This window comes from Trichechus manatus, unplaced genomic scaffold, assembly GCF_000243295.1.
Source record: "Trichechus manatus latirostris isolate Lorelei unplaced genomic scaffold, TriManLat1.0 scaffold00082, whole genome shotgun sequence".
Classification (NCBI taxonomy): Eukaryota; Metazoa; Chordata; class Mammalia; order Sirenia; family Trichechidae; genus Trichechus; species Trichechus manatus.
The window spans coordinates 5,305,285-5,327,257 of record NW_004444018.1 but is presented as its reverse complement, the minus strand read 5'-3'; the positions used below and the strand labels follow the sequence as shown (position 1 = coordinate 5,327,257).

General features: G+C 42.9%; 1 protein-coding gene across 2 annotated transcripts in view; it reads right to left on the bottom strand.

The window, feature by feature from the left end:
* The window catches only part of NTRK2 (neurotrophic receptor tyrosine kinase 2), a 437,432-nt gene that overhangs the window by 91,808 nt on the left and 323,651 nt on the right, over positions 1 to 21,973 (bottom strand). For both annotated transcript variants that reach the window (XM_012556956.2, XM_012556957.1), the window contains one exon: positions 7,246 to 7,418. In XM_012556956.2, coding sequence (XP_012412410.1) covers positions 7,246 to 7,418 — 173 coding nt within the window. The remainder of the gene's footprint in view (positions 1 to 7,245; positions 7,419 to 21,973) is intronic.

Below are 21,973 nucleotides of genomic sequence, written 5' to 3'. Positions count from 1 at the left end.
TGAGTCCTGGGCTAACACACTAGCTGTGTGACCTTGAGTGGGTTGCATAGCCTCTCTGGGCCTGTTTCCTCATTTTGTAAAATGGGGATAAAAACTGCACTTTCCTAAGGGCATTGATGTGAGGAGTAATTAAACATTGCCTGTATAGTGCTTAACCGGGGAGAAAGATGTGGCAGTCTGCTTCCTCAAAGACTTACAGCCTTGGAAACCCTGTAGGACAGTTCTACTCTGTCCTACAGGGTTGCTATGAGACAAAATGCACTCGATGGCAGTTTTTTTTTTTTTTTTTTTTGGTATAGTGCTTCATGGCCTTTTCATAGCAAAGCCAGAAAGAAGGCTTCACGAAGTTCTCTTAAAAAATAACACAGAGACGTGAGATGCAAACACAAGTTATCCTGTGTGTACTTCTTTTTCAGCTGGTCTGTAACACAGCTTATAGGGATACCTTTCTACCTCACTAAAAATGTAATCTAGTCAACCTTTCTGGGACTAAGGAGGCAGGGGAAATGAGCATGTTGTCACTCATTACAGGGGTGCACATAAACCAAGGGAAAACCTGAAATAAAGGCCCAGAGGATCTGGGCCAAAATTAAATCTTCAAGTAGTTAGTTACAAAAGTAAAATAAGTTGTTGATTTGCCACAGTCTTCTGTCAGCCCCCCAAAACTAGTCTACTTTAAGAATCTGTTCGAGGCAAAGACTCCAGGGAAGAAGAAAAGTTAGAAGCCAGAACAAAAGTCCTCTTCAATGTAAAACCCCATCCTCCAGCTTACGCTCTGAAACACCGGAAAGCTGGAGGCTCCCAGTACCTTACACACTCCATACCAGCATGTGTGGACTGGGGCAGTCACCTGTATTTTTAGGTAGTTGTTCTCCCTGCTCGCTGCTGGGTATTCGAACAAGTCTCCTTTTAATAGGAGAAGATTCTAGGTGCTTTCCTTGAGCAGAAAGCCCACTGTAAAAAAGAGGGCAGGTGAGTCTTCTAAACAAATTCTTAGGAAGAGCAGAAATAAAGTTAACATGTCAGCCCTCTGCTTTCTCTCCCCAGGTTATCCTGCAGTTCTTGGAAATAAAAATATAGTTCACCTCTTCCAGGCGAACGGTCTTCAAGAGGAAAGAAAGCACCACTCAGCAACCTGGCGTGGGGAGCAGGTAACAGGTTCAGAGGGCTCCTGACAGGAAGGCTGTTTAACCTTTCTAGTTCTGTTCTCTCCCAGTTTGGATTACAGTTGGCACTCAGCCTCACTCTTCTGCCCCTAGAAATCTATAGCACACACTTTTCTTTCTGTTTTTTTTTTTTTTTTTTTAACCATCACCTCAAGAGGAAGTATTGCACAGTGGTTCAGATTATGGGCTTTGAATCCCAGCTCTGTCACTCATTAGCTGTAAACTGTCAGATCGGAATGATGGTGATAATACTTTAAGTTCATACAAAGTAAATATTTAAAATGCTTAGAAAGGCTCAATAAATATTAGCTGTTACTTCTCAGAAAAGTCTTTTATATCTTTCCCTCATTAGAAGAGAATTCTGGAGAGATTCTAAGAGGAAAACTGCAGTCTCTTTAACGGCAAGGACTATGTTTTTACTCCTCGTTTCTCCAGCCGATCCAGCATCCCCCTCTCCAAGTTCAGTGCTCAATGCATGGTTTTTGGATGAATTTAAAAGGATGGGAAGATTTTTAAAAAGGCATCTGCCTTTTATAGGGCAGTGCCAGAGAAACTTGGGGACCTTTTCATGGCCTCCTTAATGCCAGGTCCCCTTCCAGAAAGAGAGGACAGATTGGATTCAGAGGACGTTATCACACCCAAGAACCTGTTTCTTGGTTCCTGTTCCCAGAGTTTAGCAGATTCTGAAACTGAGCAGAGGAGTTTTCAATTGCTCCGTGCCCTGTGCAGGACGCCCAGGGAGAATCAGGTCCCTGCTCCTTCCGGAAGGCTGGAACGCGAGCTGGGGAGAGGCTGACTGAGCTCAGAGTGAAAGATGAAGTTACACACATACGTACACACAGTCTCAGTTCACAGAGTATTTAATCCTATCCAGATGAATACACTGGATTTACTAAGGTACAGTTTTGGGAAAGATGATTTTTAATTAGGGAAGGAGCCTGGGGCATAGGAAAAAGGGAAAAATATTTCTTCTCTGAGACCTCAACCAAATTCAGCTTCTTTTTCTGCTTTCACATTAGGATCTGACAGGACAATGTATAAAAGCTATCATCATCCTTTGTCCTACCGCCTACGAACAAGAAAAACTTTGCTGACACAGGAGGATGCATCAGGGTGATTGTCTCTGAATACTGTGGACTGACTCCGTATTCCTAATCTCAGCTAGCGCTCTCTCACCTGGCATTCTCTTGCCCACAGAATCATAGGAAAAGCAGAGAGTGTGGATCAATCCTGGCAAAGGAGAACCAAATCGCGTGTGTATCCATGGGGCTAGAGACGGTAAAAATGATCCAGACGGTACAAACCACGTGATAACATTTCTAAAAACAGCAGTATGCCCTCCCCCGTCCACTGTTCTCTCGGTGATTGACTTACTACTTAAACTGCACAGTTTCAGAATCTTCAGTGGATGAGTGAAGCCACTGAGGCTCATTTCTGAGGTAAGCCCCTTTTCAGGCCCCTGGAAACTGGGGAGGGGCCGAGAGGTCTATGAGTAACCGTCACACAAAAGGAATAACTTCCCCAGGGTTTCATACCATGATACAAAGGAAAATGCGGCAGACAGGAAGGGTGGTGGGGGCAACATTCATGGAGCACCGCCCACCACAATAGTCCTCACGCTAGACCTTATAATCAGTGATATTATACCCCTTTCACAGTAAGGAAACTGAGGCCAGTGAGGCAGGTGATTTACCCAATTACACTGCTGGAAGGAAATGGAGCTGGGATTTAAATCAAGCATGGTCGGCCTCTAACATCTTTGCTGTTCCCCCTAAATTACACTACTTCCCAACACACTGCAGGTAACACATTTGCTAATCTTTCAAAGATGAGGGACAGCTGTACTGTAAAGATAATAGCACATTAGAGCCAAACCAGACTGAGGGAGGATCTAGAAAAGAAGTGACTGAGGTGAAGTAGGCTACAGACCTGCGGTAGGGGCCCAAGTACGTAGCTGATGCAGATTAGAACAAAGAGCCAAGTGTCTTGGCTCTCCTCAGGTGTTGGGACCTTTATGCTTTTGGTTCATAACCTTAAAAGGGCCACTTTCACTTGTGCCCCTGCTTAGCGCAAACACAAAGCATCACTTGGCTTCCTTCCCCAGGGGGTATCTAGCTCAGTGCCTTCTTCTCTCCTTGGGTCGGTGGTGTAGGACCAGAACTCTCATTCTGGGCCTGCCAGGCTGACCACTGATCTCCTCCATCTGATCTGTCCTTGTGATTTCTCTTACTGAGGCAGCCAATGTACTCATAGAAATCATTAGCAGAATTCAGGCTTCTGCTTACTGAACATTTCCTATTTGCTCCTAGGCTAAGAGCTTCCTATATTACTCTTGTTCAGTCCTCACAACCACCCTCCCAGCACGATATGATTATCAGCACAGTCAAGAGACTTACCTAAGGTCATTCAGCTAATGAATGCAGAGCTGGGATCACCTTCAGCTCTGTCTAGAGGCCAGAAATCCTGCAAGTTCCATTATACCACATTGTCTCCTCAATATTATCTAATACAAGCACTTATCTTTGGAGAGTTGTCTTTACTATTTCAAAACAGCTTCGCTTTTCCTCCTATAATATGCTCTCTCTACATTCTCTCTCACTTGCCCTACTTCGTGATGCCTCCCAGTCCCTGTAACCACCATGTGAGAGAGGGACTTCCTGAGAAGCCACCACTGAGCTGAAACCCACTCAGGGCAATGCTAGAAATCCAAGTGACACAAACCGCATGTAGTAACCCAAAGACACCCTTTTACATTCAACATTTTCCCTTCCTTGCCTTGGCTAAGAGTTTGTTTTCTTCTAATGTCTAGCTACAGACCCTGCAAGTCGAAGCTGTCCCTTTTTCCATGACCTTAAAGTCTCAGCAAGAAGAAGAAAGCCTTCCCTTGACCCTGAAGCCACTGTGGTACTAGTCAGTCTCTCCTTTCTGTGTTAATCCTGAGTCCTGAGGGGTCCTATCAACTGTTATTTTACCTCCTGCCTTTTAAAGATTTGCTCTTTGGACTCCATTCTTTTCACAGAGATCTTCCGGCCTATTGACCCTCAGGTTATTCTTTCCATCCTCAAATAAAGTCCAAATGCCTTACCCTGACCTTTAAGGTCCTCATGTTTTGGCCCCGGCTACCTCTTTCATCTCCTCCCCTACAACTGTCTCTCCCCCTTGCTTATTTCTTTCCAGCCACACAGGCCCACCCTATAGCCTTTGCTTTTACCATCTCCTCTGCATGATACTCTGACCCTGGATAACTACATGATTAGCTCCCTCATTACATCCAGGTCTCTGCTTAATGTCACCTCATCGAGAGACCTTCATGGCCGCCCTATTATTGCCTATCTCCTTTCCTTGCTGTATTTTTCTTGATTGAAGCAATAACTATCCCATGTTATATTATTGATCTGTGTATTTGATTATTGTGTGTCTTCTTCTGCTAGAATGAAACCTGCATGAGGGCAGGCTGTAAGACTGCTTTCATCCCTGCAGTATCCCCAGTGCCTGGAAAACATCAGGTACTCAGTAAATATTTGTTGAGTAAATTGATAAATGCATGAATGCATAAATTCAGAACCTGGAGACCTGGTAGAAGGCAGAGGTCTTCTCCTCCCTAATTTTTTGCATTCATCCTAAGGGACTTCACAGACCCCTGAACTCTTTGACTCTAATCTTCACTTCCATGCCATCCTCATTAACATGCTCAGAACTGTTGCATCCACCACATCCAACACCAAAACAAACCAAAAAAAAAAAAAAAAAAATCCATTGCCATCTGGTCAATTCCAACTCATAGCAACCCTATAGGACAGAGTAGAACTACCCCATAGGATTTCCAAGGAGTGGCCGGTGAATTCAAACTGCCAGCCTTTTGGTTAGCAGCCTGAGCTCTTAACCACCGCACCACTAGGGCTCCAAAACAAGTCAAGTCAAATGTCTTCCTTCTAATCTCCTGTTCTTGGGACCCTGAATATTCTTGTAAAGTAGTGCAAAATCTTGCTTTGGAACAATGCAAAACTTATGAGATTCACCTCTGATGGGCTCTCAATATTGTTAAAAGATATTTCGACTGAATATCTAGCTATTCTTTCTCATATTCCTTAGCAGCTATTCCAAACTTTAACCATACTTCTGAAACCCTCTACTCCATGCTTCTCCACCTCATGATCAACACATCATTTAGTCTCCGCCGTTTTCTAGAAAACAGATCTTTATCCACTGTTTCTTCCTGTTTCTGAGCCAGAGTTTCCTACTCTTTCAAAGAATGGACCCTTCACCTGTGATCTTGATCCTTCCTTCAAGAGCTTTTCAATTAAGATCTAACCACTTCAATCTTTTCAATATCTCTCTCTCCAGTTGCTCCTGTAAACAATTGAACTCTCCATCCTAAGAAGAAAACCTTCTCTTGACCCTGAATCCATTATAGTATTCACTATCTCCTTTTTGTGCTGAAATTTTTGAAAGAGTAGTTTATAGTCCTTGTCTCCACTTCCTCATCTCCCATTCACTCCTTAGCCAACCCCAATCTGCCTCTCTTTCTCATCACTTCACTAAATCATGTTGGCCTTTTTGTTTCATCTACAGGAGAGTATTGCTCTTCAAAAGATGGTAACTATCCTCTCTTTCTTGAAACTCATGCCCTTGGTTACTATGACACTATCATCTATGAATTCTTCTGCCTCTGGGGATACTCTTTCTCTTTCAGTGTTTCAGCCTCTGCTTACCGCTTAGATGCTGATATTCCTCGGGGTTCTCTCCTTGGTTCTCTTTTCCTCTCATTCTACGCTTTCTAAGCAACCACTCTCTTTCCTCCTGAATCAACCACCACCTCCCAAACCTATAACTGACTGCTCCTCCCAAATCTTTAAAATGGCCTAATTCCAACTGCTCCTGAGCTCCAGGCTCATACTCTCACTTCTCCACTGAATATCTCCATCAGATTTTCCTATAAGGCACCACAAACTCTACCTACTCAAAACAGAACGTATTTTTTCCTCTCCTAAATATACTTCTCCTTTTAGATCCCCCATTTTAATAAATAACATCACCATCCATGAAAATGTCCACATCTGAGATTGGAAGTCATCATTAAGTGACCCTTTCACCATCACACTCAGTTTCATCACTCCCCAAGTCCTGTTCTCTCTGCTCTTACACACATTGTGTCTATCTCCTCATCTCTATCCCCTCTTGCCCTGATCTCTCCCAGGCCCTCTTCTAGGCTGACATATTACAAGAACCTTCTATGTGGTCCTCTTGCTTTGGTGTCTGTAAGTGTGATTCCTTCTCCATGCTTCTTCTGCAGCTACCATTTCATAACGTATGTCTGACAAGTTGCTTCTTTGCTTCAAAGGCTCCACGGAATATTCTTGGCCCACAGAATGAAATATAAATAAATACATAACCCATCTTACTGACCATGTTTCACCTTTCCATCCTTTCCTCCTTACCAGCTACTTCCCCACTTCCCCTCCCCCTGCCCATTCCATAGTCTGGCAATTCCAGACTCTTCACTCTCACCTGACCAAACCTTTCACTGTGACCCCTTGGTACCTTACTTAGCTCTTGCTCTTTCCTTTGCCTTGAATAACATCCATCCTTCTCTTACCTACTTGGCAAACTCCCTGCAGATCCTCTACAGCCCATCTCAAATGCACATGCCACTTGTCACTTAGTACATAGACTTCTTCACGTTATCACTTTGTGTCCTTAAGTTGCTTTTTTTTTTTTCTTTTAAAACGACTGTCCACTCCATCTCCAACCCTGACAAGGCTGTGATAGCCTCAAGGGAGGCCTGTGTGTCATTTTTCTCTGAATCCCAATAACAAGCACTTAATAAATGCAGGTTAAATCAAGTTGGATCATTAGCATCACATTATGTCAAGTTAGCTGATTAAGGAAAATGAGCGCTGCTGTGGCCTTCATGCCTTTCTCTGTGACATATGTTGGTGTCGTCACCGGGAGAGGCTGCACCAGGGAAGAGTCCAGGGACCCCTTTGTCCTTCCTAGGAATTCCCCATCTTCACCGTCGGACTGTCTGAGCTGTGAAGGCCTGGTCCCTCCTCGAGCCACCTCCCACCTGCCCCTGTACCTGAGGAACTTGTTGAGGTCCCCGTGCTTCATGTACTCGAAGACCATGATGAGCGGGTCACCCTCCACGCAGACGCCATAGAACTTGACGATGTGCTCATGCTGGAGGTTGGTCAGCAGCTCAGCCTCACGGTGGAAGTCCTTGCGTGCATTGTCGCTGGCATCCTTCAGGGTCTGGGGACGGGGCACAGAGAGAGGAAGAAACCACACACCTTAAACCAAGGTCTTCAAACGGAAGGTTGCATCAAGAAGGAATTACTTCAGTGGGCCCCAGGGTTCCTAATGGGAAGGAAATTCACCTGTTTTTTTACATAAAAGATTGGAAAATGGCCTAATTCCTGAGGAAAGACTGTTTGTATTAATAAGGGAAGAATAGTCCCTTATGGGTATATGGAGCACCTTCACAGATGTTCTCTCATTAAGTTACACACATTAACTCTTTTTATCAGCTTCATCCTTTTTAACCTTTTTCTGGACCTAATGTTCCTGGGTGGTGCAAACAGTTAATGCATTCAGCTGCTAACTGAAAGATTGGAGGCTCAAGTCCACCCAGAGGTGGCTCAGAAGAAAGGCTTGGCAATCTACTGAAAACTCAGCCATCAAAAACCCTCCGAGCACAGTTCTACTTTGTCACACATGCGGTCTCCATGAATTAGAATTGACTCAATAGAATTGGTTTTTGGGTCTGGACCTAATTATTGCCATGAACTTCTCTCCCTTCTGGTGCCTGTTCTGCTTTCTATGATGCTACGTGCATGTCACCTCTGCTCATCTAACATTTTTAAAACTTTATACTATGGAAATATGCAGTATAAAGAACAGCATAAGGAACCTTCGTGTACCCTCCTTCCAGCCTCAGCCATGATCCTTTTGCTTATTTTTTTGTAATGCTTTAAAAAGCTGTCTCCATCTTGTGCCCGCACCCATTGCTGGCTCAGAAAATGTCCCTGCCCAGTGAGCTGCAAGAAGCCAACCAAACTGCAAAGACAAAGATGCCTGGGATCATGCTGGGTGCTCTCTGGGTCCTTTAGTTCATTGCTTAGGCCACTCCACCACCATGATGTCACAAGCAGGGCAAAGCTGGCAGTTGTGGGTGCCAAATGCATATGCTGAACATGTGCCCTGTGCCAGTTACTGCACCTGAGCTGCAATGGCATCAAAGAAGAAGCCAACCCAGATCCTGGCCACAGGTGACTATGGGCAAATACTGTAGACACATAAGTCACATATGTAAACAACTATAATTCAGGCTCAAAAATGCAATTCTTTGAGTGATCCAGCTTCCCTGCATTCCTCTCCAGCTTGATCTCTTGACACTTCTCTCTTGAAACCTGTGCTTCCACCCTATAAAATATCCACAGCTGCCCAAATGATATGAGGCCATGCCTCCCTGCCTTTGTGTATGCTCTTCCCTCTGCCTGGAATATTGTCCAGGAATGGCCACCTAGTGTAGTAGGCTGGTTAATGGCCCAGACAGATGTCCACATCCTAATTACTAGAACCTGTGAGTATGTTACCTGACATGGCAAAAAGGACTTTGCAGATGTGGTTAAGTTACGAATCTTGAGATGGGGAGATTGTCCTGGATTACCCTGGATTATCTGGGTGGGTCCAAGGTAATTGCAAGGGCTCTTATAAGAGTGAGGTAAGATTGTCACAGTTAGAGACAGTAGATATAAGGACGGGATCAGAGGTAAGAAAAAAGAGAAGATGTCATGACACTGGCTTTGAAGATGGGCGAAGGAATCATGAGCCAAGGAATATGGAAATGGCAAGGAAATGGATTCTCCATTTCCTCTAGAAGCTAGAAATGGGAAGGAAATGCAGCCTCCAGAAAGAAATAGGCCTGCTGACACCTTGACGTCGTTGTTTGCTGCCATCGAGTCCACCCCCAACTCATGGCGATCCTGTGCACAACAGAGCAAAAAGCTGTCCAGTCCTGTCCCATTCTCATGATCCATTGCAGATCAGATAATGGTTATCCATAGGGTTTTCATTGGCTGATTTTTGGAAGTAGATCACCAGTCCTTTCTTTCTAGTCCATTTTAGTCTGGAAGCTCCGCTGAAATCTGTTTAGCATCATAGCAACATGTAAGCCTCCACTGACATGTGGTAGCTACACATGTGGTGTATTAGCTGGGAATAAGAACCTGGGTTCTTCCACGTGGAATGTGAGAATTCTACTGCTGAATCATCGCCTATTAATCAGCCATTGAATACTAATCACCCCAAGAAGGGATTGTGACCTTGAGTGGAATTGCTGAGCCTTCTTGGGGGTAGGCAGCATCTCCAGGAACTGGGGGAGTAAGTAGATCATTCCTACTGGGCACCTGGGGACTCACCACGGAGTCCACCACAGGATGAGCTGTCATTAAGTAGTTCACCATGCCCAGAGCTGCTCTGCACACAGGCACGCACTGATGGACAGGCAGGGCCTGCACCAGGTGAACAACAAGAAAATATTAAGATGGTGGAGGCAGCAGGAAGATCACAAAGCATTTTCTGCTACAATCTCCAGAGAATCTAGCATGTTCACTGACCGCCTTCAGTGGGATTGAAAACTCTCTCCTTATTCATGACCAGACCCAAAGTGACTGAAATTATAGGTGATTTTTGTTAGGCCAGAAGCAGTATCTTCTTATGCCAAATTTTGGATATAACATTAAAAAAAAAAAAATAGTCTAGTGATGGAATTCACCATTCACACTTCTAACTACCAGTTGCTGTCGAGTCGTCTCCAACTCATGGTGATCCCAAGCATGTCAGTGTAGAACTGTGCTCCACAGGATTTTCAGTGGATGATTCTTCAGAAGTAGATCAGCAGACCTTTCTTCTCAGCCACTTCTGGATAGACTTGAACCTCCAACCTTCCTGTTAGCAGGCAAATGCACTAACCATTTGTACCACCCAGGGACAGAAATGTCCCTAAAAGCACCACCAGTTTGCTTTGAAAAGTGAGCTGACTTGGATCAGCAAGTGCTCAGAGGCTGTAAAGCTTCAAAAGGTCCATTGCCATGGAAAGCACACATTTCTTCATTTATAACAAAAGGATCAGTGGCTGAGGATCCAGGGGTGTGGGTTTCTGCTCCCTTGAAGCTAAGGAAACTGGTATTGCACTCATCAAAATTAAACTTCTTTGCTTCCCTGTTGCACAGGGCCAAGGAATGTGCTTATCTTGACGATTTGTTTAGGTTGGCTTTATCCATGGGTATGCTTTTAGCTGAGGTCATTGGTGACAGGACTGGACAGCGCCATGAGTAGGAGGATGACTCTATGGCAGCTAACAACAACAATTTTCTTTTAGCTATTTTTTATGCAATAGCTGTTTGTTTTGCTGAACTTACAGGTAGAAAAATAAGAAGAGGAGATGGCAGTAGTCATTCCCTTTCAGATCGGATGGGTCCTTCCCCTAGGCCCAGGGATCGACATATATACCTCAGAGCACTTCTTGGGCTTGGACTTCCATATGATTTTGGGACTTGTCTCTGTCCACTACCACCCATGACAACAGGAAGTGTGCCGTACTCACCTTTTTATCACTGGCTGCCTGGCTTATTGTCAGGCCACTAAAAGAACCCCCGATACATGAAGTTTGCGCAAAGTAGAGACAAAAGAGTATGAAAAAGGAATGAAAAGTGAATGTTCACCTGGAAAGGCAGAACATGAGCCCAAATAAGGAATGGAAATGAATGAAGGACCAGGAAGAGAAAGCAGGTGGAAGCACACAAGGTTGGCAGGGAGGACTGCCCCAGGCACTCTTTCCTGGAGAGCTGGCCCTACACTGTTGTGTTCTCCTTCCATTCAAACAGCAAATCCTTACAATGGTGGCAGTCACACAGAAGAAATTCTAGCTCAGAGTCAAAAGATCTGGGGTCAAATTCTAGCTCTGCTCTGGACCTCCCTGAACTCTGTTTTTTTCTTCTGTAAAATGAGAATAACAGTAGCATCCACTTCACAAAGTCACTAGGAGGATTTTGTGAGATATTGTAAATTGAGTTCCCTGGTTGAGAGGGGCATTTGGGTGATTTGAATTTGAAACCGCAACCAGGCCTGCATTTGTTTTGTTCACACAAGAACCCCAGAAGGCTGACCAAAGGCTGGAGAACAGGGGTGCTCTTGGAGCTGCCACCTCCCCCCAGATGGCAGGGTAAGCTCCTGAAGGAATAAAGCTGTGTGCAAAGTTTCAGCTGTTATGCCTGCAGTCTTCTCTCAGAGACCCAGTCCCTTTACTGGAAGGCTGTTCAAAGTCAGGAGAGGTTATTTGTAAGACCTCTGCTTGTACTTTAGCAGTAAGCTGCCCCTTTAGGTCGGTATCACAAGGCAGGAGCAAATTCTACAAGAAATCTTTCTTCTAAAGTCTTAGCTATGTAGTGCTGACTCAAGAATGCTAGATTGTGTGTATCCATTATCTGTCTCTCAGTCTGTGTTGCTATGGTAACTTGCATGTCTCTATGGAGCCCTGGTGGTGTAGTGGTTAAGAACCTGACTGCTAACAAAAAGGTTGGCAGTTCGAGTCCACCAGCTACTCCTTGGAAACCCTATGGGGCAGGTCTACTCTGTCCTATAGAGTCTCTATAAGTCAGCATCAACTCAATGGCACTGGGTTTGGTTTGGTTTTGGTATGATGCGTGGAGCTATGTCACCAGTATTTCAAATACCAGCAGGGTCGCCCCTAGTGGTCAGGTTTCACTAGAGCTTCCAGACTAAGATAGACTAAGAAGAAAGGCCTGGCGATCTACTTCTGAAAATTAACCAGTGTAAACCAATTGCATCACCACAGAATATTGTCCAGTACAGTGCTGGAAGATAAGCCTCCTAGGCTGGAAGGCACCCAAAATATGGTGGGTGTAACAATGGACTTGAGCATGGACTTGGCCGTGGACATGAGGTGGCAGCTACCCTCACTAACAATTTCCTCCATTTAAGTTTCATTTGGACAGGCCCCATCACTGAGCACTGCTATTTTCTTATTCCTGGTGTCTGCTTTGTAGCTTCATACTAGTGATCATTAAGTAGGTATAGGACTGAGCAACGTTTCGTTCTGTTGTACATGGGGTTGCCATCAGTCGGACTCAACTTGATGGAACTAACAATAAGATTTTGTGTGTGTGTGCATGTGTGGACATGTGTATGTGTGTGTTTGTGAGACAGAGAGACAGAGAGACAGACAGAGAATGACAGGCAGTGGGGTAGAGAGGTAGAGTGGGAGAGAGGACAGGGTTTTCTTTTCAGGGCACCAGCTGAGAAAGTTAACAAGCATCGAGTATTTCCACTTTCCAAAATACTATGGAAAGAGAGCCGACTCCTAATGCAGTGTCAAAATTAAGTGTTTTTGGATTTAAGAGTGGAGCTTTCACTAGCCGGGGGCAATGGCATCTCACAACTGCATCTCACAAACCTGGCCTCATCCTATGGGCCCATTCATTTTCGCATGTTGGGTCTTTTTTTCTAAATTACGATTCAACTCTATTTTAAGAGGTTCAGAAAATACAGCGATAATGAGTTGGGCAAAATCATCTTCTGAATTTGGCACTCTAAAGATCGAGTTTCCAAGGGTGGAACCATAGCCAGACAGCAATCAGAAGCTGGAAAATCTTGCTATCAACCTTTATTTATAAAATCATCTCTGTTCTAGTACCATGGCTGATTGTCATTTTCTCAATTAAATGAGGCTTGGCTGGCCCCTGAGTCCCTTGGCAATGTACTGTGGCCGTGGACATGGGGTGGCAGCCTCCCTCACTAACAATTCCCTCCACTTAAGTTTCATTTTGACAGGCATATTTGCCCCATCATTGAGCATTGCTATTTTCTTATTCCTAGTGTCTGCTTTGTAGCTTCATTTATTCTTACTCCTGGTGAATTTCCTGACACTCTGAAGCTGCCATCCTTTCTGAAGCCATTCTCAAGGGAGAGGTCTCATCCAGAGCTACAGCAAGACTCTGCCTGGAATGCACATTGATTCCAAGGTGGAAGAATGGAGTGGCATGAAATAAACTTCAGCACAGAACCAAGAAACTAGTGAAGGTGAAATACAAGTAAGAAAAAAATAAAAAAGGAAAATCAATGTGCATTTGAAATGCTTCAGCAAAATATTAAGGGTAGAGGTGGAGCCAACATGGCACTATAGACAGAAGGACCATGCCTTCCCTCTGCAGCAAAGACCTGAAAAACTAAGTAAAACAGATATAAACACCAATTCTGGAAACCTAAGCATCAAATGAAGAGGTAAAGAACTCAATCAAGCACCAAATGGAATAAGAAACTGACAGAGAACAGAGAATGAGGAGAGCTACGGAATGGAGGCCTCCCACCAGCTAACGTGGCACAGCTTCGCCATCTTGGAGCACAGCCACCAAGGACCCTGGACAGGGAGTACGAGAAGGAAACTTCACAAAGCTCTCAATAAAAGACAGAGCACTTGGTAACCAGAGATACATGCTTTACAACCCTTACTCTTCTGCCCTGTATGCTGCCTCTGCCACTTTCCAATGGGCTATAGTTGCTTAGCTGGAGAGACACCAGCTCACTGACACCCCAGGTCCACCTGCCCCTACCAGCCAGCTCCCTCAGCACCGTATTTTTAATTTTTCTTTCCCTTTCCCTTTCTCCCTTTTACTTCTCCCTCTTACCTAGGCCCTGAGCTGCCTCTGCCCCTTCCTAATGGGCCATGCTGTGCCGCCCAGTGAGAGAGGCTCCAGCTCACCGCCACCCCAGTTCCATCCTGTCCCCAGCGGTTGTGTCCCTCAGTGTCATATTTTGTGTTTGTTTCTGTGTTTTTTTGTTTGTTTTTTCACTCTCTTTCCATTCCTTTCTCCCAACCACCTAGCCCCATATACCACCTCTGCCCCTTCTCGATGGGCCCTGCTGCACTGCTTGGCTAGAGAACCACTGGTACATAGCCTCCCGGGGTCTGCCCCACCTGCACTCACCAGCTCTTACCACACTGCCATTTTTTTTTTTTTTTTTTGCTTTTGTTTCTCTCTCCCACCCACCTCCGCAAATCACATCCTCTACTTTCCCTTTTGCCTCTCTGCACCACCCTCTGAGCACCATGCCCCTGAGCAGCAGCTGCTCAGAACTTTGGCCCCCGAACCCCACCCTGTGACACCCTCCAACCCCACCTAACTGAGTGTCGTGCCCTTGAGCAGCACCAATGTGGACCTCCAGACCCCTGGACCCTGACCCATGCTACTCCCTGGTCCTGCCCTGCTGAGTGCCACACCTCCGATTGGCACCAGTGTGAAACTCCAGACCACTGGACCCTGCACTGCACACTGCAGCACTGGCCCCAGACCCGACTCACTGGCCTCAATTCGTGCTGCCGGCAAATGACAAATGACACATCCCCCCGCACTCGACCTGCCCTGCTGCACCATAGCTAAGCCACCAGCTGTGCCCACATGAACCAAGTGGTGAGAACTAGTGTGCTCATAGACCAGCAAGTAACAAAACACCCCCCACCTGCCTGCCCAGACATAACCAAATAAAACAAAAAAGCAAGACAAAACAAACCTACAATCAATAAATGAAGAAAATAATTCCTGAATGTCTCAGAGACAGCAGACAATATCAAAAAAAAAAAAAAGGACAGGGTGGCTCCAGTAAGTGATCAAAATAAAACAACAGAACCTTCCAATGGAAGAAAAGGCACTGTAACTACCTGATAAGGAATTCAAAAGTCTAAAATTCAGAGCTCTTCAAGAGATTAGGGAAGAGATCAAGGAAAATACATACAAAACTAAGGAAAAATAGACAATATCATGGAAAATACAGACAAAATCAGGCAAAACACAAAGTAATGGAAAAATTCAGGAAAATAACACAAGATGAAAATGTCAAAATAAATAAGCAATTAGAAATCCAAAAGATAAACAACAAAATTTCAGAAATAGGCAATGCAATAGAAGGTTTTAGGAGCAAATTTGAAACAATAGAAAACAGGATTAGTGAAATTGAAGACAAATCCCCAGATACCACTCTGTTTGAGGAAAAATTAGAGAAAAATGAAGAAAACCTAAGAACTACGTGGGATACAATCAAGAACAAAAATTTGTATCTGACTGGAGTTCCAGAACAGGGGGAGAAAATGGAAAACACAGAGAAGATTAATGAAGATTTGCTGACAGAAAACTTCCCTAATATCATGAAAGATGAAAAGCTGACCATCCAAGAAGTTCAACAAACCTCATACAGGATAGACCCCAAAAGAAAGTCCCAAGACATATAATCACACTCGCCAAAACCAAAAACAATGAAAGAAACCTGAGAGCAACTCGAGAAAAATGAAAAGTCACATACAAAGGGGAAACCATAAGACTAAGCTCTGATTATTCCTCAGAAACCATACAGGCAAGAAGGCAACAGAATGACATATATAAATTCCTGAAAGAAAAATCAAGAATAATATATCCTGCAAAACTCTCACTCAAATATGATGGTGAAATTAGGACATTTCCAGATAAACAGAAATTAAGGAATATGTAAAAACTAAATCAGATTTACAAGAATTATTAAAAGGAGTCCTTCAGTTAGAGAACAAACAATGCCAGATAACAACCTGAATCTAGGACACAGGACAGCATCAGCCAGAAGTGGAAATGCTCATGATCACTAGCCATTAGAGAAATGCAAATCAAAACTACAATGAGATACCATCTCACCCCAACATTACTGCATGAATCAGAAAAAGAGAAAATAACAAATATTGGACAGGCTGTAGGGAGATTGGGACTCTTATTCACTGCTGGTGGAAATGCAAAATGGTACAACCATTTTGGAAAATGATATGGCACTTCTTTAAAAAACTAGATATAGAAATACCATATGATCCAGCAATCCCACTCGTGGGAATATATCCTAGAGAAGTAAGGCTGTCACATGAACAGACATAAGCACACCTATGTTCATTGCAGCTTTATTCACAATAACAAAAAGATGGAAATAATCTAAGTGCCCCATCAACAGATGAATGGATAAACAAACTATGGTACATACACACAATGAAATACTATACAACAATAAAGAACAATGATGAATCTGTGAAGCATCTCACAACATGGATGAATCTGGAGGGCATGATGCTGAGTGAAATAAGTCAATCATAAAAGGACAAATACCGTATAAGACCACTATGATAAATACTCATGAAAAGGTTTACACACAGAATAATAATCTTTGATGGTTATGAGGGAGGGGAGGGGTGGGGACGGAAAAACACTAAACAGACAGTAGGAAAGTGGTAACTTTTGTGAAGGGTAAGAGTACACAGTACTGGGGAAGACAGCACAAGTTGACTGAGGCAAAGTCATAGAAGTTTCACAGATACATCCAAACTCCTTGAGATATTGAGTTACTGGGCTGAGGGCTGGGGACTATGGTCTTGGAGGACATCCACTCAATTGGCATAACATAGTTTATAAAGAAAAAGTACTACATCCTGCTTTGGTGAGTAGCATCTGGGGTCTTAAAAACTTGTGAGCAGTCATCTAAGATATTCCACCTCTGTGTGGAGCAAGAGAGAATAAAGAAAACCAAAAACACAAGGGAAAGGTTAGTCCAAAGGACTAATGGACCACAACTACCATAGCTTCCACCAGACTGAGTCCAGCACAACTAGACGATGCCCAGCTACCACCACCGGCTGTTCTGACAGGGATCACAATAGAGGGTCCCAGACAAAGTGGGAGAAAAATGTAGAGAAACTTCAAACACAAAAAAAGACCAGACTTACTGGTCTGACAGACTGGAGACACTCTGAGGATATGGCCCCAGACACCCTTTTAACTCAGTACTGAAGTCACTCCTGAAGTTCACCCTTCAGCCAAAGATTAAACAGGACTATAGAACAAATAATAACACACATAGTCCAAACATGTGTACAAGGCTAAATGGGAACACCAGCCCAAAAGCAAAGATGAGAAGGCAGGAAGGGACAGAAAAGCTGGACAAATGGAAATGGGGAACCCAAGGTAGAGAATGGGACAGTGTTGACACATCGTGGAGTTGGCAACCAATGTCACAAAGCAACATGTGTATTAATTGTTTAATGAGAAACTAATTTGGTCTGTAAACTTTCACTGAAAGCACAATTAAAAAAAAAAACAAAAACTATATTATCACACATCTCTAGAATACATCCTCACCTTCCCAATCCCCAAACATAGGTAGAAACACCCTAGCATTCTCCAGAGAAATATATATAGAATATTCTGGGAATAATTCACCCACCCACTCATGACTGACACACAAACCAGTATATACTGTCCACTAATTATATATATATATACATAAACGCCAATGGGGAACTAGTAGGAGAGATAAGAGGTCTTATTTGAATCATCTCTTGGTGTGATTATAGAACTGGACAAATGATCACTCATTTCAAAGTGTGGGTGGTTTAGGATAGACAAAGTAAAACACAGATTGGGTCACTTTTTATGCTGATCTCATATGTTTTTAGTTATCACAGAAACAGTGTCTTAAAGCAAAAAAATAAAATACAGGAATGATTTTTATGGCAAGACCTCACTATGCCCAATGCCCACCACAGTGCTTAAAGCATAGAGGTCAACGAAGAAACTCTCATACCAGGAGGCCAAGATGCCGGAGAATGTTTGTTTAACATGAGTTAAGTTCCTTTGGGTCAGCATCACTGGGGCAAGGTCTGTTGTTAATGGAGAACCTTTACTCTTGTGCTGTCCTGCACTATCCAGTATGGCAGTCACCAGCCGTATGTGGCTATTGATCATTTAAAATGTGGCTAGTCCAATCTGAGATATGCTGTAAGTGTAATATACACACTAGATTTTGAAAACTTGGTGTGAGTAAAATAACATAAAATGTCTCAATATTTTTATATCAATGATATGTTGAAATGATAAAATTTTAGATATGTTGAATTAAAATATATTAATAAAATATTTTTTTTCTTTTCTAATGTGCTTACTAGAAAATTTTAAATTGCACATGGGTTTTGCATTTTTGTTACACATTATATTTTTATTGGTCAGCACTGTTCTATAAAAGCCAGCTAATTCTTGGGAATATTGGAAAACATTTGTAAAATACAAAATTGGTATAGAATTAAAGCAGACATCCTTCTTATAAGGTGCTTCCAGGAAATAATTAGCCAATTATTTAGAGTAAGCCTTAGTCACAATGCTGCATGATTCTTCTAACCCACAGGGTCTTCCCTATAGGTAGAGGAACCTTCTATCAGATTCTTAGAAAAGTGAAATTTGGATGCATGTATTTCAATAAATTCAGAGATAGGAAGAGCTTGATAGAAATAAAATCTTAGAAACTAATGAGCATGGAATAGGTGGCCCCCAACATTCCTACAAGTATAAAACCTAATTAAGGAATTGTATGATAATAATAATGTCCACACTCAGTGCTCACTGACCAGAAACTGACACTCTGTATATATCAACTCACTTAACTGTACGTGACTGGCCTTTGAAAAGACTTTAATTATGTACCAAGTGACAGACTCAAATACAAGATATCATGGCCAGGGTGTTGACTGATGCTATCGTTATTTTCACAGGTGTGCCAATTCTTAATGCTCAGAATCTAACAAGTCGTCCATCCAAAGGGAAACACGAGGTTAAGTTCTAATTCCTGTACTTTAAAATACTTGTGATAATCTTGGTAATAAATTTGATGATTTATGCTTACATATTACATCAAGTTGAGTACAAATGCTAATTCTTTGGAAGACAGGAACATAATTCATGGACAAGATGAACAACTGTAATGTATTTACAGGCTGTAAACGCACAAGCATTAACTTGTCTGAGACCAATTCCCTTAGACATAAAAGTCCTGGTAGGGTCATGGACAATATTCTGTTGTGATCTATAAGGTTTTCATTGGCTAATTTTTGGAAGTAGATCACCAGGCCATTTTAGGAAGTGCTGCTGAAATCTGTCCACCATGGGTGACCCTGCTGGTATTTGAAATACCAGTGGCATAGCTTCCAGCATCACAGCAACACACAAAGCACAACAAAAACAAGGGAAATCTTCAGTGAGATGGATTGACACAATGGTCACAACAATGGACTCAACCACAACAAAGATCATGAAGATGGCACAGGGCTGGGCGATGTTTCTTTCTGTTGTACATGGGGTCGCCATGAGTGGGAGCCAACTGTATGGCAATTAACAACAACAACAGGATCACAGTGGACGTGATTGTGAGTGGGCTGGCTGTCAAGTTAAAGTAAATAAAAAAGCAACCACAACTGCAATGTATTATCTTTCAGAGATTCAAAGGTGGAAAATGAATTCTTCCAAGTTATGTTTCATATCAGATGAGTCAATGTTCTGTTTTGGTTTCAACTTTCCTTAAAAGGTGTAGATAAACTGAAGATAAGCCAGGAAATAAGGTCATTAAAATAATTAACAAGACAAAAAACAGATCCTTGGCCAAAGGTTAAAAGTTGAAGTTACTGGGAAAGGGATACTGACGAAGCAGCTTAATAAGGGATTTACCTAACTCAAGGACATGACGGATAATTACCAAAAAAAATGTTGCTCTCCACACTACAGCACACATACACACACATACGCACACACACACACATACACACAGGGCAGGAAACAAGGCACTTACACTAAAGAATAACAGAAACCTATTAAACATAAGCAACAATGTCTAGACAATAAATGGTGATTAAGCCTTTTAACAAGTCACTATTAAAAGTTCTACAACCTCTGTTCCTAGAAACTTGTAAAGATAGAGTTCATATTCAGTGTTTACTACAACATTATGTTCTGTTAACATATGGATACTTTTTTTTTTTTTTTTAGGGCACCATTGGCAAATGTCCCCTTCAATGCACTAACCTTGTCATCATTAATTTCCATTTTGCTGGGACAAGGAATTGGGGAGGAAGCACAGGAAGAGGGAGGAGTGGGAGAAGGACTTTACAATTAATCAGGATGTGAGCACTGATATGATGACTGTTATAAAAAAGAAAGGAAGAAAGAAAATAGCCATCTGTCTTAGAAACAAACTTGCCTGGGTACAACACTTGAGTTGATGAACTCTTGATACTCTTCCTCATGAATTTTTTTTCCATTGTTTCAGAATTGGAGAGAATGAGCTTCCCTTTTTGAGCCCTTACACTTTCCTTATACATATCTGAGAGAAGTGGCCCTAGTTGGTTCCTTTCCCACAGGCGGCCTTGCCTGCACCATGTGACTACCCTGTATGACTGAACCACAGACAGGTACCTGACTGACCTGGGATGGCCAATTGCTGTGCTGGTCAGCAGCTGTAAGTGGCCTCCCATGAAGACTGTGCAACATTACAGATGACTACTCAGAATAATTGGACCCATAGAATATTCCTTCCTGAGGAATCTGAATGTGAATAATAGAGACAGTGTGAGCTATAGCTGGTGTGGAAGCAGAAGCCAAATATTAAGGAGCAGCAGAGACATCTGCACTATATTAGCAAGGAAGCACAGAGGAGAACTCCTGAAGCCTCCTCCCAATAGAATGAAGAAGAGATAGTCATAAGGGTGATATCAGATCATGAGTGAGATTTTGGATTTCAATTATTCCAGTCTCAGTGAGGCCCAGAGATACTACGGTTTGCGTTTGAGTTGGTCATCTTTCATTTTTGCCTGCAAGATAGAGCTCTTCCCCTTTTCTTTTGGCTATAGCATCTCTAATATTCTTGGGGGAATCAATATTTCCTCAACTTCAGCCTTGGGTAGAGTTGGGCCCATCTTCCATTTCGAGGGCGGGGCATGTGACCCAGGCCTAGATAATCAGAATATTCCATACCTTTGGCCAAAGGACCTGGTGACACAACCCAAGACAAGCCAATAAGAGGCAGTTTTTGGACTTTGGGGACTATTGGGAACGAGGAGCTCTCCCTCTCTTTTCTTTTCTGGCTTGTTATAATGACAGGATCTAAGTCCTAAGCCATTGCTGCCAATTCTTTACCACAGTGTGGGGAGAATCTGCCTGAGAACGAAGCCAATATAGAGGGAAGGAGAGCCAAGAGACAAAGAGTGGGAGAGAGAAGAGAACAGAAGAGGAGAGGGGAGGGGAGGGAAGGGAAGGGATGAGAGGAGAGGGGAGAAGCGGGGTGGGAAGGGGAGAAGGGGGAGGGAGGGGGAAGAGGAGGGGAGAGGAGGGGAGAATTGTTGATTTCATAGATCCAGCTATGCCTGAAGCGATTACATTCTTTTATTTTCCAGTAATATGAGCTAATAAATTTTCTTTTCTGCTTAAACTACCTTGAGTTGGGTTTCCAAGGAATATCACATTGTTCATCTGGTGAAAGTTGATTATGATGTATTGCTTGTATCCCCCTGTGGCCAAAACATTCACTCAGGATTCCAGTTTTTCTTATTTCCATCTTTTGCATTAAATTTCTACCTGGGAAAATATGAGTGTTTTTCATCCTCACATACACATGAGCATAACTAACAGACTCCTCTGTATTACTTGATAGAAGATCTGGTGGTACAGTGGTTAAAGTCCTCAGCTGTTAACTGTATGGTGATTCAATCATCTCTGTAATGAATTCTCACTAGATTACATTATTCTATATATATCATCTTTACAGTTCCTTTCAGCTATAAAATTCTATGACTACCAATAGCTTGTCAAATCATTTCCTTTCTAGCAATACCAACTGCCAACTCTTTACTTTACTGAAAGAGTTGGTCCGTCCATCCATTCATCCATCTATCCATCCACCCACCC